Consider the following 20,005-nt stretch of genomic DNA (forward strand, 5'->3'; position numbering starts at 1 on the left):
TAAGAGGGATGTGTTTGGGCAGAGACAAAAGAGGCTGGAAGAGATGGGTCTTGTTCAGTATCAGTCAGTTAGACTGTGAAGGAGAGGGGACCAGGATGGGTTGGAGGAGGCCAACTGTGGAAGGCCTGAAAGGCCCGGCAAAGAATGAACACTTGGTCCTTAATGTGAAGGTCAAGGGAGATGCGAGGCTGAAGATGACTTTCCTACAGAGACTGGAGTCCTAGTAGGATTATTTACAGAAAGAACTACAACTTTACCACGCCAAAGCCTATGTTATTATGTTGAAATGCCTCTGTTAATTAAATAGTGCTGAAGCCTCCCAACTGAAAATTCACTTTAAGAATTGAATTTGCTATCTAACTGGGCATCCTACCTTGAACAGTTAAAAGTCTGATTGGTCTGCCTTCTAATTTTAGAAGGAATCAGGCTGACCTGCAGTTGAGCTGTTGCTAACTGGAGCCTGTTACCTGGGCGACTAGATTTACAATATGTCAGAATGCAAATACCATCTGCCCAAGAGGAGGAAGGAAGAAAGGCCTCTCTGGGGGAGGGGGGGGGGGGATTTCAGGGGATGGGATGGAGGGAAGAAGAAGGGAAAGGAAAACCAGGGAAGAAGATGTGATTTTTCACTTTTAGAGCCTTTTCCTCACTGTTCCTACAAAGGAGTTTGGGATTCGCCCTATGGCATCCTTCCTTATAAGGTAAACCATTAGGGATAGACATGTGGGGTTTAGGTTCTTCTGGGGGAGTGAGCAGAAAAGGTGTAGCATATATCACTTCAGTGTATCACAAAACATTTAGATTCAGATAATTGCAATAGTAATGAAGCCTTTGAATATGCATGGCTCTGGCCTTCCACAATGCCATTAGGAATCAGTTTCCAATTGACCAGAGTATACGAGCTAGATCCGGAGCTCGCTGCCTTTATCGGGCGACTACAAGCGGCTAGTCCATCTTATTTTCCTGCATATCAGGTTGACAGGGTGAGTTGAAGGGATTTTCTCCCGTAGAACATCTATATTTAGCTCCCGTCCTGCGCAGTGTTTCAGGCTGGGCTTAGAATCACTTGGGAAACATTCAAATCCAAAGGCGGGGAAGTTCTTTTCCATGTCATGAAATAACTGTCCCACCAGTTGTCAGCTACAGGAATGGCTTCCACCCACCGTTCTGTGAGTCCAACTGCATGGACTCATTAATTAAAAATTTTTTTAAAATATATTTTTATTGATTTCAAAGAGGAAAAGAGAGGGAGAGAGAAATAAAAACATAAATGATGAGAGTGAGTCATTAATCAGCTGACTCCTGCATGCCCCCCACTGGGGATTAAGTCTGCAACCAGGGCATGTGCCCCTGACTGGAATTGAACCCAGTACGCTTCAGTGTGCAGGCCGACGCTTTATCCACTTTGGCCCCTTGAGTGTGGCTCTTCCTAAGCCTTAGGAGTACCCTAATTAAGTTAATAACAATGTACCTACCTATATAGTTTAAGTTTAAAAAATTTGGCTCTCAAAAGAAATTTCAATCATTGTACTGTTGATATTTGGCTCTGTTGACTAATGAGTTTGCCGACCACTGCACTCTGCCAAACCAGCTAGGACAATTTTAATTTTTACTTGAGCATCTCAGGGACTTGTATAGGTGGGTGTGCTTCCTTTAATTGTGGTGTGTCGGAGTTTGTGTAGGAGAACTAATTTCCAGGAGCTGGGCTCAGATCCTTGAGCTCTTGGCTTCTAATTTTGTCACCCTTGTAACTTCCCCTATGACTTCTTCTCTCCTTGCTCTCTTTGGCACAGCTGCCTCCCACCTTTTTTAAAAAAAACTCTTCCTAACATCAACCTAAAACTGTCAGCAGCACTCAAGAATAAAGAAAGTCACTTTACTCACCAGGGTACTTGTCACTCAGCCTTATAAATAACCTTTTATTTGAATGTCAAGCAAGTGGCTGAGGAGATTAATGCCAGAGGCAGGGGAGGGTGGATCCTGGAGCTCAACTGCCTGTGTTCAAATATCAGTTCTCCTGCTTTCTAGCTGGGTTCCTGGGGCAAGTTACTCACCCTCTCTGTGCATCAATCCGTTTCTTCATTTGTAAAACAGGGATACTAATACTGCCTACTTCATAGGGTTGTTGTGAGGATTAAATAAGAATAAAAGCTGTAGTTAGCATTCTGAGGCAGCTTTCACTATTATTTCTTTTTCCTTTTCTTCTTTTTTGTTTGGTTTTTGGTTTTTGTTAATCCTCACCTGAGGACATTTTCCCATTGATTTTCAGAGAGAGCGGAGGGGAGGGGTAGAGATAGAGGGAGAGAAACATCGATGTGAGAGGAACACATCAATTGGTTGCCTCCCTCAGGCACCCTGACCAGGACCAGGGACCAAGCCTGCAACTGAGGTACCTGCCCTTGACAAGAATCAAACCTGGGGCTCCATGGGCCGACGCTTTATCCACGAGCCATACCAGCTAGGGCCACTATTATTTCTGTCATGCATCTTCAGGGGTGCTGAGACATACTGATGTTTTGCTTCAGTATGTAAAGTAAATGACCAGGGATTGTTTGCAGGCTGTGATTTCCTGCTTTCTTGCCAAGGTAGTGCCTAATGTTCCACGCGCCGCCCTCCCAGACAACTGTAGGCAATGCTGCTCCTTCGTTCCTAACCCCTCGCACACTTTCTTCTGCCTGTGCCACATGATGAGTACAGTTGGATATACTATCTTAGCTTCTAATTTTCTGTTTGTCACGTTTAGCTCTTTGTTGTTCTTGCAGAGTTATGAAAAGATGCCACGTGGCTAGATAGTTACCCATGATATTTGCTCATTGGATGTTTCCCAAATGTAAATAAAATACAGTGACATGAGCAATCAAGGGTACACTTGTCCCAGAGCTTACTCTTGGCTTTTGAAGTCACTTGTTTGACCTTCTTGCTTCTACAAGTAGCTTAAAACTATCCAAAGTAAGTAGGAAACATTATTGATGGGAATGTAAAATAGTGTGCTACAGTGGAAAGGATAAACGTAGAGTTACCATATGACCCAGCAATTCCACCTCTACATATTTACCCAAGAGAAATGAAACCATATGTCCACACATATATATGTTCATAGCAGCACTACTCATAATCGCCCAAGAGTGGAGACAACCTAAATGTCTACTAAATGATGAATGAGTGAGCAAAATGTGATATATTCATACAATGGAACATTATTTCGTAATAAAAAGGAAGTAAATACTGGTACATGCTGCAATATGGTGACCCTTAAAAACATTATATTAAATTAAAGGAGTCAGTCACAAAAGGCCACATGTATGATTCCATGTATGAAATGTCTAGGATAAGCAAATCTATAGATACAGGAAGTAGATTAATGGTTGCCATGGTCTGGAAGGAGGGGATACTGGGGGTTGAGTGCTAATGGGCGTGGAGTTTCCTTTGGGGATGATGAAAATGTTCTGGAACTAGTGGTGATGGTTGCACAACCTTGTGAATATACAAAAATCACTGAATTGTATACTTTTTAAAAAGTATGAGAAACTATTTGTCTACTGCAGAGTCTAAAGTCAATTCCAACAGCACTTTTTCAAGAGTAACTGTTGTCTCAAATAGATCAAAAGTGACTTAATCCACAAGAAAAACATGAGATATGTAAATTACCAAGAATGGCTTTTTCACCCCAAATCTTTATGTAAATTATACACATTTGTTTCATAAGTAAATTCTGCAGGTCTTTGTGCTGCCTTCTATGTTGTGATTCTATAATTTACTACATTCTTGGCTGGGTCATCAAAATAATACTGAATGCAGCGTCTATAGTGCAAATAGAAGTGCCTGTTCAGGTCCCGCTCACCCCCACCACCCCCAAGCTCCCTAAGGTGGTAATTCCTAGCTATGTTTTTTTGGTGCTCTTATAGAGTGACTTAGCTGTTTGTGAATGTGTGGGGGCCTTTTTGACTTAAAGGAATTTATTGCATTGAGAGTTAATCTTATATTTGCAACCAGGGCACTTCCAAGGGACACCCTTCAACCCCCTGAAAAATAACCATTTCAGATCATCAGTATTTCACCAGAAGGGTTTACTGATTGCCATTTCTAGTTTAAATAAACAATAGGGTTGACATCTTTCCCAGGATTGTCTCAGTACTTATTTGGAAGAAGGGTTTCATTGCCCATGCACCACCTAAAATGAACTTTACAGGAATGAGAGATCCACGAAAGAATCTAGGATTGACTTTAAAGCATCCTGTCATCACCTCACACCTATTAGGATGGCTACCTCCCTCCCTCCCTTCTTATTTAATTGAAAATAACAAGTGTTGGCGAGGATGTGGAGAAATTAGAATTCTGTGCATTGCTACTGGGAGTACAAAATGATGCGGCTGCTGGGGAAAGAAGTTTGGTGGTTCCTTAAAAACTTAAACATAGAATTACCATATGACCCCGCAATTCCACATCTAGGTATAAACGCAAAGAATTGAAAACAGGGACTCGGATAATTGCACACCACGGTTCATAGCAGCATTATTCACAATAATAGCCACGCAAATATCCATCAGCAAATGGATAAACAAAATATGGTACATACATACACAATTGAATATTATTCAGCCTTGAAAAGGAGCGAAATTCTAACACATGCTACAACATGGATGAACCTTGAAAATATTATGCTAAGTGAAATAAGTCAGTCACAAAGGATACATTTATTCCACTTATATGAGGTTTCTAGAATAGACTAATTCTTGCCCAGCTGACATGGCAAGGTGGTTGAGCATCAACCTATGAATCAGGAGGTTTTGGTTCAATTCCCAGTTGGGGCACATGCCCGGGTTGCAGGCTTGATCCGTGGTAGGGGGTGTACAAGAGGCAGCCAATCAATGATTCCCACTCATCATTGATGTTTTTATCTCTCTCTCCCTTCCTCTCTAAAATCAATAAAAACATATTTAAAAAATAGATTAGACCAATTCATAGAGACAAAGTAAATTAGAAGTTACTGGGAGGTTGGATTTTAAGAGTTGCTATGTAACAGGTATAGAGTTTCTTTTTGAAATGTTGGAAATGGATGTTGGTGATGGTTGCACAGCAATATGAATGAATGTAACGCCACTGAATTGTAGATTTTAAAATGGTAAACTTTGTTATGTATATTTCATGACAATAAAAAAATTGGGGCAGGGGGGAACCCTGTGAAGAACACTTCCCGTTCCTCATTTTATGTTACATTCTTATTTCTCCCAATTTCTTGAAAACTTGGTAAATTATATTTTACTGGAGGCCTGGTTCATGAAATTCATGCACTTGTGGGGGGAGTGTCCCTCAGCCCAGCTTCCGCCCTCTTGCAGTCTGGGAGCCCTCGGGGTGGATGTCCGACTGACGGCTTAGGCCTGCTCCCGACCTCGAAGCTGTCAGTCGGACATCCTTAGCGCTGCTGCAGAGGCAGGAGAGGCTCCTGCCACCCCCACTGCACTTGACAGACATGAGCCTGGCTTCTGGTTGAGTGGCGCTCCCCCTGTGGGAACACAGTGACCACCAGGGGGCAGCTCCTGCATTGAGCATCTGCCTCCTGGTGGTCATTGCAGGTCATAGTGACCCATCATTCCGCCGTTCGGTCGATTTGAATATTAGCCTTTTATTATATAGGTTTGCCTAGGGGACTTCTGATGGGAGGACTAGCAACTGTCGACATGGGGAGGACAGGAACACCACTTGGCCTTCAAGTACCAGTTGATAGCTCTGGCTGGGTGGCTCAGTTGGTCGTCCCATACACCAAAGGTTTGTGGGTTCTATTCCCAGTCAGGGCATATCCTATGTTTCGGATTCCATGCCTGGTTGGGGCATGTATGGGAGGCAACCTACCGATGTTTCTCTTTCTCTCTCTCTCCTTCTCCCTTCCTCTCTTTAAAATCAATAAAAACATGTCCTGCCCAGCCATAGTGACTAAGTGGTTGAGCATCAACCTATGAACTAGGAGGTCACGGTTCCATTCCCGGTCAGAGCACAAGCCTGGGTTGCAGGCTCTATGGGGCATGCAGAAGGCAGCCAATCAGTGATTCTCTCTCATCATTGATGTTTCTTTCTCTTTCTCTTCCTTTCCCTTCCTCTCTGAAATCAATAAAAATATATTTAAAATAATGATAATAAAAAATAAGTAAATAAAAACATGTCCTTGGATGAGGATTCTTTTTTTTAAAGTACCAGTTGATAGAACCTGTCTCCAGGCCATTAGAATAAGTCCCAAATGCAGTAGAAGCTCAAAAGGGATATTTTTAAATGTAGCAATTTCTGGAACTGTACCCAATTGACTCTGTTTTGCCTGTCTTCATCAACTGTCCCTGGAGAGCCGCAGTTGACAACCACATGCTTTTCTTAATCAGTTACTGCTTCTTTTTACCAAGGAAGAAACACCCTTAGGCTGCCATTGCTTAAGAAAACGGTGCCTTCCCTGCAAGCAGCCACATACGTACAGGCTGCCTAAGGGCTACAGGTCCTGTACCATGCCTGTGAAACCTGGGGCCTTGCCTCCACTGTGGGGAGAAGAAAGACGCTGGAACTTTCCAAACTCAGGTGTAAGTGGGTCATAACTCTCCCTCCACGTTGCTCAGCAGTTGGCAGAGTCCCTAAACCACTTGCCTCACCAGGTTGCACTTAAGTAAGCAAAGGGGTTCATTGGCCTTCCAGTATCACCGAGCTCTTGTTATTCTAGACATGACTTGAATAAGTCTTTGAAAACATTCGGAACTCCCATTGTTCGATTGTACTCGAAGCAGCAAGTGTTTTCTTTGCTTCCAGTTTGCCCTTCTGTGTTCCAAGAGTCTCAAAGACACCAAAACTAACTGCTGTGATTCATGCAAGTGTATTTCTGCTTTTAACCAGCACTCCAGCTCCCCTGATGCTACCAGCCTTTTTCCTAAAGGATCGATAGGTGTCATAGGCTTTCTAATTCTGGAAAGTCCCTGCTCCCCACATAGTAGACAGACCTCTCTCCTGGGAATGCCTTTGACTATGAGGCCAAGGTTACAGAGATGAGCCTGACCAAGGTGGGTGGCAAGGAGAAGCTGCAGGATCCGTTTCCTAGGAAGGTTCTGTCTCTGTTTTACCCCTTTTTAATCTTGTGATTGGCTGCAGGTTTGTGTTCTATAGCAAACACAAGAGCATTGATTGCTTTCTAAAGGTCAGGCCTGTCACCAAACCTCTTCATCTACTTGGATTGCGGTCGGTGTCACATTTCTTGGCAGATGACTTGATGGCTCTGGTGAAGCATCAAGTTCCTTCATCTCATAGCCTGATGCCTTCCAGGTGGAACTCCTCAGGAAACCCTCCTCTTCACCAGGTCTTTCTTGTCCATAGCTCTTTCTCTGGTGTCTGCAGGGCCTGGCACACACGAAATGCTTCTGGAATGCACAGGACTCTCCAGAACCAAGGCTGTCCCCACAACCAGTGTTTGGAGAAATCCCCGTTGACCTTTGTGGTTTTGAGTTGAGTTCTAGCAGTTCCTGTTTGCTCTCTTCGTGATTCTTCACTAATAGCTAATTTGTTCAACTTCTCATTTATAAATACCGTACAAGGGATGATACCTCCTACTTCAGCCCATGCTTACAAAGCAGCCTATATGTGCCGCATGTGATCATTTCGGCTTTTCAGTTGGGCATCAAAGGAGTTCTCAGGGCTAGAATACCACCCCCAAGGGCGAGTCAGTGTCAGAAGGAGCAGATATGTGTACTCTTATCTTTTTAAAATTGATTTTAGAGAGAAAGGAAGGAAGAGGGGGGGAGAAAGAGAGAGGGAGAAAAGAGAAACATCGATCCACTGACTCCCACTTTTGCACCCTGATTGAGGGTCGACGCCACAACCTGGGCATGTGCCCTGACCCGGAATCAAACTGGCGACTTTTTGGTGCACGGAACAAGGCTCAACCAACTAAGCCACACTGACCAGGACTGCACTTGTACTTTTCATGTGCTAAAAGAATATTGGTACCCTCCTGTGTTTGGTCAGGTATATCCCACTCTCGGATGGCTGAGTGTACTGGAAACGATGTATAGTCTTGCAGCAGCCACAGGCATGGAGCTATGCTTGCATCAGCACAAAGCCCAGCCTGAGCCCTTCCCGTGGCTTTGAGTTGCTGTATTTCTATTCATTCCAAAACTCAGGATGGGTTAAACATCAGTGTATGATGTTGCTTATATGAGTTTGTCACAAAAGGAAAATTTTTTGAATTAAATGTCGATAACCCAGCTCCTTCTTAAATCTTTTTATCAGCTTTCTCATTCACGTACCCTGGCATAGTGACACAGGCATTACGTAAACAAGGCACCTCAGAGAGCTGCTTATAAAAATCCAGGAGAAAAGATAAATGTGTGATGATGCACTGATATCCTGAAATATGAGCTTCAGGTTTGTATTCTCTTTGTGGAATCGGATATTGGTTTTTGTGGTTTATTGACCTGGCAGGGAGAGATCTGACGAAACACTGAAGAACTTTCCACCTTTAAAAAAAAAAAGAAAGAAAAGAAAAAGCCTTCCTGTCTACATAGAGAAATCAGGACTTTGAATCATGGAGCTAGAGAGCCAAAGGGGTAAGCCAGTCAGATCCTTGCAGAACTAAATCAGATCCAGACCTTGCAGGTAAAAATACACACTACTTTCCCAAAGGAAAAAGGAGTTGGAATAATGTCTTGCTGTAGAGTCACTCTCAGGTCGATCCCCCAGGCTGAGGAGCCAAGGGGAGGGGCAAGGCTGTGAAATGTGACAGTCATGATTAGAAAGAAGCCGATGTTGTCACTGCCCCCTGTTAAGGTTGGCAGCCTCAGAATATGTTTGTATTCAGTTCATCACTCTCTCTTTCCCTTCTGTCAGGGTCTTTGTCAGCACCATGATGCACTGCTTGGGAGCATCAGCAATGTGAATTCTCCAGAATGCTAATATTAAAGACAAGTTTAAGTTTAGGACAGTGGGCCGGGCGATGCCCCTGGCATGGCAGGAATCCAGGAATCAGGGGTGGGTTGTCTCACGCAACATTGTCTGGGAGAGAGGTCATGAAGTCGCTCCTTTGTCTGCTCGACACTTTCAAATAAGCTTTCAAACCAAAGATCCATCCGATAGAAAAGTCCCTGTCCTTTTAAGAAAAACTTTTTCATAATCATAAAAATAGAATCATTGTTAGATGGCCACCCTTATGAACTGGGTGAGCCACGCTCACTGGAAACATTCCCAGGCTTTAAAACATTTTGTGTAAAGCATACATCACATAAAATTTACCATTTTAAACATTTTTATGTGTACAATTCAGTGCCATGGAATGCATTCATGTGCAAACATCACCACCATCACATCCAGAACGTTTGTATCCTCCCAAAGGGAAAATCTGTGCCATTAAACACAAACTCTCTAGGCCCCTCACAGTCACCACTCTCCTTTCTGTCTCTATGAATTTGACTATTCTAGGGGCCTCATATAAGGAGGAGTTCCCAGGCTTTTTATAATATTTTGGCAAATGTTTGATCTGACTTCCATCTCATACAGTTTTTACAGAAGGAAAGGCAGATGGTCAGGTTTCCTTTGACTATTGCATTGTGCAGGTGTATGGCAGATGCCTGTTTCCTGTCCTGTATAGGACTATAGCATAATGGGGCCAGGAATGAAACAGATCTTCAGGTCCCCGTCAGGCAGCCTGTTCCCAAACTGAAGGAGCGATCGCTTCAGCGATTCATGTTCAGTTTTATATTTTATGGGGCATTTTAATTTGTAAGTTTTTTCTCACTTGATTCTCACCATGTCCTGTGAAGTAATTTTGATAGTCCCATTTTAATAAGAAGAAACTGTAGCTCAAATAAGTATATTGTGTAAGGGCACAAAACTAATCAAAGGTAGGATCAGGACTTCCACTCCAGGTTTTCCATTTTAAAACCCCAGGGCTTTTCACCAGAGCACACTGTGGTCAATTATCACCTCTCTGGAGGTCCAGGTAATCGCCAGTCCTCAGGAAGGGAGGGCTTCTCCAAATATATCCCTAATTACCAGTGCTCCACCTTGCTGGCGCGGAAACATGCGGAAACCCTGGGCCTGGCTCTGTCACCTGACCAGCCAGCCTCAGAAGTCTTGGTGTGGCATAATGGCCTGACTCTCAATCCCTGTTGGACTATATTAGGGTCTAGACCAGTGTTGTCCAATAGAAATAAGTGAGTTACAAATGTGAGCCACCAACATTATTTTATTAATTTATTTTAAATATATTTTTATTGATTTCAGAGAGGAAGGGAGAGGAAAAGAGAGATAGAAACATCAATGATGAGAGAGAATCATTGATCGGCTGCCTCCTGCATGTCCCCTACTGGGGATCAAGCCTGCAACTGGAGCATGTGACCTGACCCGGAATCCGACCCTGACCTCCCAGTTCATAGGTCAGCGCTCAATCTCTGAGCCACACCATTTGGGCTACCTACATAATTTTAAATTTTCTAGTAGCTACATTTATAAATGATATTAGGAAATATGTAAAGTTAATTTTAAGAATATACTTTAGTGCAATATAGTTTGCAGAAAAATACTATAGTTTCAATATATAAGTAATATAAAATCATTAATGAGTTATTTCACTTTTGGGGGGTGTTACCAAATCATCAGAATCCAGTGTGCATTCTGTACTTACAGCAAACTGAAATCAGATGCTAGATTTTCATTAGATACCAGATCTGAATTTAAATTTCATAAAATTTCCAGTTGAAAAAGTAGATTTACATACCCAAACAATCATATATAACATTTTTCTAATAGGTGAATTGAGTGTCAGTTTTGAAATTTAAATTCATTACAATGAGAGAAAATTAAAAATTCAGTCCCTCCATTGCACAAAGTTTCAAATGCTCACTAACCACATGTGGCAAGTGGTCACTAGACTGGACAGCACCGGTCTAAGGGAACAGCCAAAGCTGCCCAGACTGGGCCCCGTACAAGGAACTAGAATGAGGGTCAGCAGACTTTTTCTGTCAGATAGTGACTTTGCAGGCCATGTAGTCTTCATTGTAACTACTCAACTCTGTTGTTGTATCTTGAAAGTAGACACAGAATGAATGAGCTTGGCTGTGTTCTAATAAACTTTTATTTAAAAGACAGGTGCCAGCCCACATAGTTTGCTGGCCAGGACATTTTCCCCGGCGCCTTAGCTGTGCTATGGGATTACAGAAAACGCTAGCCTCTAGCATTCTGAGATGAGGGTGTTAGAATCTGGACTCATTGTATCCCCCTTCCTGTGTTTAATTACAATTTGGGCACCACTTGGCAATGCACCCCAATCCTGTGGGATGTTCTAGCTTTCAGATGCTCTCTCTTCAGGAGTCTCCTTGCCCTTCATGAGGCAACTGCTTCACTGCGCTCTGAGGTCCACGTATTGAGAGTGGCGAAGGCTAGAGGAAAGAATTTCAACAAATGCATTAACAGTGCTGTGAATAATGTGGGAAACTCCCAAGAATACCAAATTGTATCGCCCTCTACTGTTTCCTTCTCCCACACAGCCAGAGTAAGACAGGCAGGAATCAAGCCCATTTCACAGGTGGAAAAAATACATGATACCACGTTAAGTCAGAGGATAGGTATTTCTCTGTGGTCATTGGGTTATGTGACATCCATTCATTTTGATGGTGTACCTGCCTTCAGGTCCCACGTCATATCATCAGGAGATAACTCCATCCAGAGTCAATGATGTTTATTGCAAAGCAGAGGTTTAGAAATAGAATTGGGAGGAAGAGAAAGAGAATAGGACGTGAGGAGACAGGGTTGGAAGGAAGACAGGTCCCTACCCCTTGGTTCTTTAGGGTGGGGTGTATGGGAGGCGAGCTTGCAGAGATCTCTGAATCTCAGCAGCTTTGGGGAGCAGTTAAGTGCAAATCAGCCTTAGGAGTTCTGTTGAGCCTAAAACTTTGGGTCCAGTAGTTCTTCTGGCAAGGGTGATGTTCACGGTGTTACTGGTGCTCCATTAATAATTCTTTACCATTCTCAGGAGCTTCATCTTGGGGTCTCCTTTTGTAACATCAGAGTTGGAGATTGAACTGTATTAGGATGATTATGCCCAGCCATAGAGTTTTCAAAGTGCAGACTGTTGAAACCTCTCGGCTTTTCCAGGTACATTATGCAACTCCTCCTCCTCTCAAATTTTGTGGTGCTGTGTGCAAGTGGGAAAGATCTGAGTCCCCATGATGCTTTTTAACTACAGAGATAATTACTTGGGGTAGCTATCCTGACGATGGCTCACATGGGGGCCCAGCCCTGCAGTGCAGAGCTGTCTCTACTGTGATTGCCTGTAATGATGATTATCCAACTTCTGGAATTATAACAATAGATTTTACCAAGTTAGAGCATAATTGCTCCACCATTTCATATGTGAGCACAGTTTAAACAACTTTGATCTTTCAAATGATATCGGGCTTTTATTATTCATCTTCTGTAACAGTGGCTCTGAACAACCCTCCTCCCCTCTTTAATCACAGTGAGGCTTTGATTTGTTGAAGCAGTTCACCTGTTAGAGACATAAAGGCTGAAGTTGGGTGGAGAAGAAAGAGTGCAGACCTGTGATGTTAAATCCCAGCTCTACCACCGAGAAGGCTCGGGGCCTGAAGAGAGTTTCTAACCTCTCTGAGACAGCTTCCTCGTCTGAAAATACCCCTCTGCATGAGTCATTGTTTAGAAATGAACACGAAGCACCTAACTTACAGGAAATCAGTTAAGCTGTATTGTGTCACTCCATCGTCATCACCACCACCATCACTATTATCATCAACATCGTCACCATCAATTATCTGGCTTCAAAGTCTGTGGAGTGCTGAGTCTTTGGATTTGGCTGTGTGCATTTGACATATGAGTTTGTTTGGAGTTGGTGGTCAATGATGTGGTATTTTCACTAAATTAGGATGGAGCTTTGCAAGAAATGCCTGGGCACCCTTTTGTGCTGAGCAAGGTCCTAATGAGTGCTTTTGTCTCCCTCACACTAGCATTTAGTGTGCATTTGAGTGTGATTCCCAACTTCCTTGTCCCCTAGAGTCTGAATGTAAAAGGGCTGGAATGGCCTGGGATTTAGCATTTTTAGGAGTGTATTTGGTGATTTTGAGGCAGGTGATTCATGGACCTTCTTGTCTTGCCCTCTTCCCCTAACTGAGAAATGCATGTGTCTGTGGTTTATAAACAGCAGCAAAACCTTTGCTTCTGGATGGCCCAGCTCCAATGGCCACAACCAGCCGAGCAGACCTGATTTGCTTGGAAAGGAGAGAAGTGACTGCTGCTGAGCCCTTGACCATCTCAGTGTCTGGGCTTGAGTGTCCCCACCCTCCCTTTTCCCCCCACCCCCTCAATGTCACCTACATCTTTGCATCTAGTGTCAGTCAGTCACCCCTAGCCTGACTCTATCTTAGTGAGCTAAGGCTGATGTCTGCTGGGCACCAGCTCATTCAGGAGTCCCTGGAATGATCAATGAGCCAGGCAGCGGGACAGCCAGGCAGCCGGGCCTTCCTCTGAGCGCCGTGAATCAGCTGCTACTGCCTAGAGGCCCAGTCCCTTCTCCTCGGAGCAGGAGGCACTTGAGCTGAGCAGAGTCAGGCTGATGGCTTTTCTGTGTCATGCATTGTCCTTGATCCTGTTTATTTTTCATATGTGAGTGGGTTGGAGCTCCTGAAGACCATCCAATGGTAGACATGTCCCTTCTGCCAAATCCCCCACTAAAGTCCTCGACAGAATTTTGGTTTAGGGGGTAACTACTTCAGAAGCAGAGTCAACACTTAAAAAAAAAAATTAAGGTGAAAAATCACATAACATAAAGTTAATCATTTCAAAGCCAATTCAGTGGCATCTAGTCTATAACAATGTGCAGTGACCACCTCCATCCAGATCCAAAACACTTTCATCATCCTAAAGGGAACCTCATCTCGCACCCACTGTATTAGTTGCTAGGGCTGCTGTAACAAAGCACCACACGTTGGGTGGCTTCAACCAGAATCTTACGGTCTCACAGTCATGGATGCTGGCAGTCCAAGATCAAGGTGTCAGCAGGAGAGGTAGGTTCCTAGCAGACGGCCGTCTTCTCCCTGCAGTGATTCACCTCATCTTTCTATGTGTGTCTGTGTTCAACTTACCCTTTTGTATAAGGACATGAGTCCCTTTGGATTAGTGCCTACTCTGAAGTCCTCATTCCTTTTTTAGCTGAATAATATTCCACTGTAGGTTAATACTTCTTTTTTGAACACCGAGTACATAGCAACGGCCAGTGAAATCTTTGCTCCCTGAGCAGTGAATTATTCTGTTATGGGCTTGTGTTCCCCTCTGCATAAGGTGGATTGTTGATCTCAAGGGTAAAGCGCACAGATCTTACTCTGTACGCTTTTTCTTACTGTCTTCCTCCTCAAAAGAGTGTTCGTCTTTGTGAGCAAAAGTAAAAGTAAGGACTTATTAAGGGGAAGCCAAGTCATGTTTCTGATCCCAGAAATTGTTTTAAAAATAGATTTTACCTTTGATTTTTCTCTCTCCTCTTGCTGCTTTTATCCTCACAGCTATCTCTCCTCCCAAGAACACATACACTCCTGTTAAAAGTATTTTAATAGAAGAAGGTAAAGGGAGGGGGGAAGCTAAATGGTGACGGGAGGAGACTTGACTTGGGGTAGTGAACACACAATACACTATACAAATGATGTATGATAGAATCGTACACTTGAAACCCATATAATGTTATCAACCAATGTCACCGCAACAAATTCACTAAAAAACATTTCTTTTTAAAGGGCATTTTAAATGCCGACCATCCTAGGAAGGGGCGTGGCACAGACAGGGAGCACTGCCCTTTGAGAAGACCAGCTGCCTTCTGCTCTCATTGTCATGGTTACTGGGCCTGGTCCCTCGGGCTGGCCTCAGACCAAGGCCTTTCAGATTCTCTTCACACTCCCCTCCCTGCACCTGCCTCAGAGTGAGAGTGGGATCTCTTGGCTTTGGAACCGATTGCCCTGCTGACTTGTACATTTCACCTGCCTCCATAATTTAAAATCTCTTTCTCTCTCATGCATGTAGACAGGAGACCTGCATCCTTGCTGGCCTGGGATCAACCCAGAACTGTTACTAGCTTACTGCAGACACAGGACCCTTTCCCTCATCCCATCCCAACTACTGTGTGTTGTTTCACCCCAAAGGACCACAGCAGGTGGCATTGTCCTGTCTCCTGACTCTTAATTCCCTCCTTCCTCTCTATCTCTTTTTTTTCTATTTTTAAAAATATATCTTCATTGATTTCAGAGAGGAAGGGAAAGGGAGAGAGGGGGAGAGAGAGAGAGACAGAAACATCAATGATGAGAGAGAATCATCGATCGGCTGCCTCCTGCATGTCTCCCACTGGAGATTAAGCCTGCAACCCGGCCATGTACCCTGATTGGGAAATCGAACTGTGACCTCCTGGTTCATAGGTCGATGCTTAACCACTGAGCCATGCCAGCCAGGCTCTATCTCTTTTTTTTCTCCATCAGATTAGTTTTGCCACCCTGGAAGTTCACTGGGTGAAGAAATGCCTGCCAGCCACAGGATTGTCAGAGAGGCAGGAAGGAGAGTGGAACAGTTTGAAAAAAAGGACAGAAGAGAAATTGTCCATATTCTATGTTATTCCATATTATCATTTTCACGTAAGCACAGGTGGCTTCTGGGACCCCAGGCTGGAAGGCTCCACACTGTTATTGGAATTGGATAAAAGTAGTTAAAGATACGTAATTTTCCTCACTGGGGATCGGCCTTTGGAACACAGGTTTCACTCTGGGGGGCCTGGGCAGCTGGAGTTTTTAAGAGCTTCCAGGTGCTTCTAATGTCCAGCCACCTTTGAGAACTGCTGTTCCAGGGGGCAGAGCCCTCCAGGAGAGTTTGAACCCTTGATAGGAGGTGATGGAGGAGACAGGTGACATCTAATCCTCTTGTGCCCGGCAATGCAGGTAATTAGGCAAAAAGAAGGGACAGACGGAACACACCCTGGCCTGTATTTTGCTAAGAAAAATAGGATTTTAGTTCCACTTAACCCTGCAGGACCCGATGGGAAGGGAGATTCCCGTGCCCTCGCCTCCCTGCTGCTACCCGTGGCTTGGTGGGCTGCCAACCCCAAGGTGATTGCCAATGTGATGCAGAATGTTCACAGGAACATGTCGTTTCCGCCTTCTGCTCACCACTTGCTCTCCTCGTTCCCCAGGAGAAGGAACACCAGGCCCATGTGTCTGCTCTCTTTCCTGAGCAAAAGTGCTGTTAGTTGTTTTATGGGGAAGGGGGAATGTTTTCAAAGGGCGCGTGAGGCTGACCTCCGTCTCTGTGTTTTGCAGTACAAAATCGGACAGCTGTACATGATCAGCAAGCACAGCCATGAGCAGAGTGACCGAGGGGAAGGCGTAGAAGTCGTCCAGAATGAGCCCTTCGAGGACCCTAACCACGGCAACGGGCAGTTCACCGAGAAGCGTGTGTATCTCAACAGGTGAGTGGTGGCAGCTGGTGTCCTGCCTCTGGGCCCTCACCACACAGGAGCCCCTCTCACTTGGCCCCGTAGCACCTGAGGTCGAGGTCGAGGTGGGATAAAAAGGCAGCTTGAAAGTCATTAGGTCAGCTCTCTGCATCCACCAATCTAGTTGTTTCCAACAACAGAATCCCCTGTGTTCTGCAAAATAGTTCTCAACTGCATTTCATCAAGAGGAGCGTTCCTCTTACCTTCCCCACGCTTTAAGGGACAGGTTAGGGTGAAATCTGATCTTAAGGATGAAAGGGCTTTGTCTTCTCCTTTGGTTCAGAGTTAGCAGCAGTAGAAGTTGGCTTTGCCTGCAATGGCATGTAGAGAAGTGTTGAAGGTGGCCGTGTACCATTGGGGTCTTGGCGTGGTAAGATTCCCACTTCCTGCCAGGTGATCACTCAGGTGTCTGCAAGGGAATTGACCAAACGAACGGTCCCCTGTGGCCAGTGTGTGCTATGCAGTGCTCAAGTGGTTTCCATTTCTTGGGTGGACCCATCCTTCCCAAGGAGGAGGTGGCCACCTCTGCTTCGGATGGGGAAAGACTTGAGGATGATAAAGCAGTACTCATCAGGACTACCATTTCCGCTTTGCAAAATATAGTCTTTAATCTCTTGCTATTTTCTTATCACTCATGGCATAATTGATCATCAGTGCTTGTTTGATTTTCTCCCCATGAAAATCATCTCCACTTCAGCCGATTTTCTTCCTTTCCCTTTTTCCCTGGGTCAGAAATTTGTAGTCACATGCCAGATGGAATATATTTTATGGAAAGTAAGGGTTGACTCTAGTGAACCAGTGTGTGACCAGTCTGGGCCTAGCTGTCATTTCCATGAATACGCTTTATCCCATGAATACTCTTTATGCCCACGTGCAGCTTCTCCAATTGGCCCACGTGTGATTATTCAGAAAGCATTTCTGACACAATAGCTGGATGTTGCCCCCGGTTTATTCCCTGAACCATTGTCTGTGCTTTGACCATCGTTCAAGCCGTATTTGGATCCCACATGGCCTCCACGCTCCGACAGGTTGAAGTGGACTGTTCCTTCTTCGTGGAGAGTTTGGGTCCTGTCACTAGATGTGTGGAAATCTCTCAGTGAAGCCTTGGGCTGCTTAAACCAACATGTGTTCTTTTTTTTGTTTTGTTTTTGTTGTTAATCCTCACCCAAGGATATTTTTAAAAAATATATTTTATTGATTCCAGAGAGGAGAGGAAAGGGAGAGAGATAGAAACATTGGTGATGAGAGAGAATCATTGCTTGGCTGCCCCCTGCACACCCACTACTGGGGACCGAGCCCGCAACCTAGGCCAGGAATCGAACCACGACCTGCTGTGTGATCGGGCCACACGAAGATATTTTTCCATTGATTTTTAAAGAGTGGAAGGGAGGGAGAGAGAGAAACATTGATATGAGAGGAGATTGAACCTGCATCTGAGGTACATGCCCTTGACTGGAATCGAACCTGGGACCCTTCAGTCCACAGGCCAGCCCTCTATTCACTGAGCCATACCAGCTAGAGCTAAACCAACATGTTTTAATCTGCTTGAGGATGCAGTACCAGGGATTTCCTGAGTCACGATGAAATGCAAATTAGATTGGTCCCATTCATCTCCTTGGAGCTGTGAATTCCCAGGGTTTGGAACCAGTTCAGCCTCTAGCCAGCTGTTGATTTGCAGGAGTAGCTGAGCCCTGGGTCTCTCCTGCGGATGGCTTCCTTACAGAGAGAGGTTTTTAAACATGCTGCTTTGGCTTGTTAGTGCAGACGATATAATTCAAATGTAGAGCCCAGATCATCTCTGTATAGCAAAGAGAAGTAAGGGAGATGTAAGAAAACAGGTACAGTTATTACCTGGGGAATGTTCTGTATTTACCAGATTCTAGAAGAAATTTTAGAAAACTTGACTTTTCCTAAAACAGAACAAGAAGTATCTGTCATGTCTGACAGAACAAGCTGTCTCTGTCATGTCTGTTTTCTCTATCAAAAATATGGTATTTATTTTAAAGGAGAATAATAAACAGCAGTAAGAGGGAAATTTGTTATAAATAGAATATCTGGATTTCCAGGAATAAGTACCAAAAAGATTAATGTGGACCTTCCCCCCACCTCCTATGACAAACACAGGATGAAATATAACAATATAAAGCGGAGTTCCAAACAAAGAAAGGGAAATCCTCAGGTACGAGAAATAAAGAGGAAACTCAAACCAGAACGGAAAGCAGATGAGTGAATGCTAAGGAAGCCGGAGGCAGTCAGAACTAAGTGAGGCCTGACATCTGAGAGGTGCCACACCCATAGGGGACAGATATATGGCCTTGACTTATGCAAATGGGAGGTGGAACTGAGACTTGTGCATAAAAATAATTTTTGAGCCCGGGTGATGTGATTCAGTGATTGAGCAGTGACCTATGAACCAGGAGGTCACAGTTCCATTCCCAGTCAGGGCACATGCCCGGGTTTTGGGCTTGATCCCCAGTGTGGGGCATGCAGGAGGCAGCCAATCAATGAGTCTCTCTTCATTGATGTTTCTATCTCCCTCTCCCTTCCTCTCTGAAATCAATAAAAAATATTTTCTAAATTATTTTTTACAATGAAAGACAGAGAGGTTACAGGGACTCATACTGAAAGAACTACTAAAGGATGTACTTGAAATAAAAGGAACTTGAATCCAAGAAGGAAGAGGGGAGGGTCTAGAAGTAATAATCAACAAGAAGTTGGTAAACATCTGGGCAAATCTGAATGAGCATAGAATGTTTTAAAAATATTAATGATGAATAATTGTGGGTATGTTCATGGAATTTAAATAATAGACAGTAATAGAAGATGAGAGGATAGTAATTATAGTAAAAACACTCTTAAGTTGCAAATATTATTTAGGAAGAAGAGGGAAATGTTGATTCATTTAAACTTTTGAAAGGCAAGTGTGCATATTCAAAATGTAAAGGTGACCTCTGAAGGAGCAGGTATATACTTGTAAGTATTTAACTTCCAAAAGAAAACTTGATCAATTCAAGAGAAGGCAGAGGAAGAACAAAGAGAATCCTGCAAAAAGCATAACTAGAAAACAAATTTTGATGATAAGATAAATCAAAATACATCAGTGGGCACAATAAAGGTATGTGAACTAAATCCTAAACCTCAACCTAGAGCAACAAATATATGGCAGCACTGACAAAGTCATAAGTAGCCTAAAGTTATAGTGGGGGATTTTAACATAATATCAGTTTAACAGACTGAGACACAGAGAGAATATAAACAACAGAATGGCAAGCTTGATCCAGTGGACATTACTACGTCCTGGAACCAGTATGCTTTTCAAACACACACGAAAATGTACAAAACCTGACTACAAACCAGGCCAGAAGTCTATCTCAACAAATACCAGAAAATCACTATCATGGAGATCCTCTGGGCTGATTACAAAAGTAAATTGATAACAACAACAAAGAGTTTTTTTCATCATTTAGAAAATGTAAGCATTCCCAAATAATTCATGGGTTGAAAACATCAGAT

At 43.7% G+C, this 20,005-nt stretch overlaps 1 protein-coding gene across 4 annotated transcripts in view; it reads left to right on the top strand.

The window, feature by feature from the left end:
• Positions 1-20,005, top strand: part of PITPNC1 (phosphatidylinositol transfer protein cytoplasmic 1) — a 219,308-nt gene that overhangs the window by 90,490 nt on the left and 108,813 nt on the right. For 2 of the 4 annotated variants that reach the window (XM_036339894.1, XM_036339895.1), the window contains one exon: positions 16,317-16,465. In XM_036339894.1, the coding sequence (XP_036195787.1) occupies positions 16,317-16,465 (149 nt within the window). Of the gene's footprint in view, positions 1-12,010; positions 12,112-16,316; positions 16,466-20,005 lie in introns of those variants that run through there. The other 2 variants (XM_036339893.1, XM_036339896.1) reach the window with 2 other exon arrangements.

The sequence above is a fragment of the Myotis myotis genome, unplaced genomic scaffold, assembly GCF_014108235.1.
Source record: "Myotis myotis isolate mMyoMyo1 unplaced genomic scaffold, mMyoMyo1.p scaffold_m19_p_17, whole genome shotgun sequence".
Taxonomy (NCBI): Eukaryota; Metazoa; Chordata; class Mammalia; order Chiroptera; family Vespertilionidae; genus Myotis; species Myotis myotis.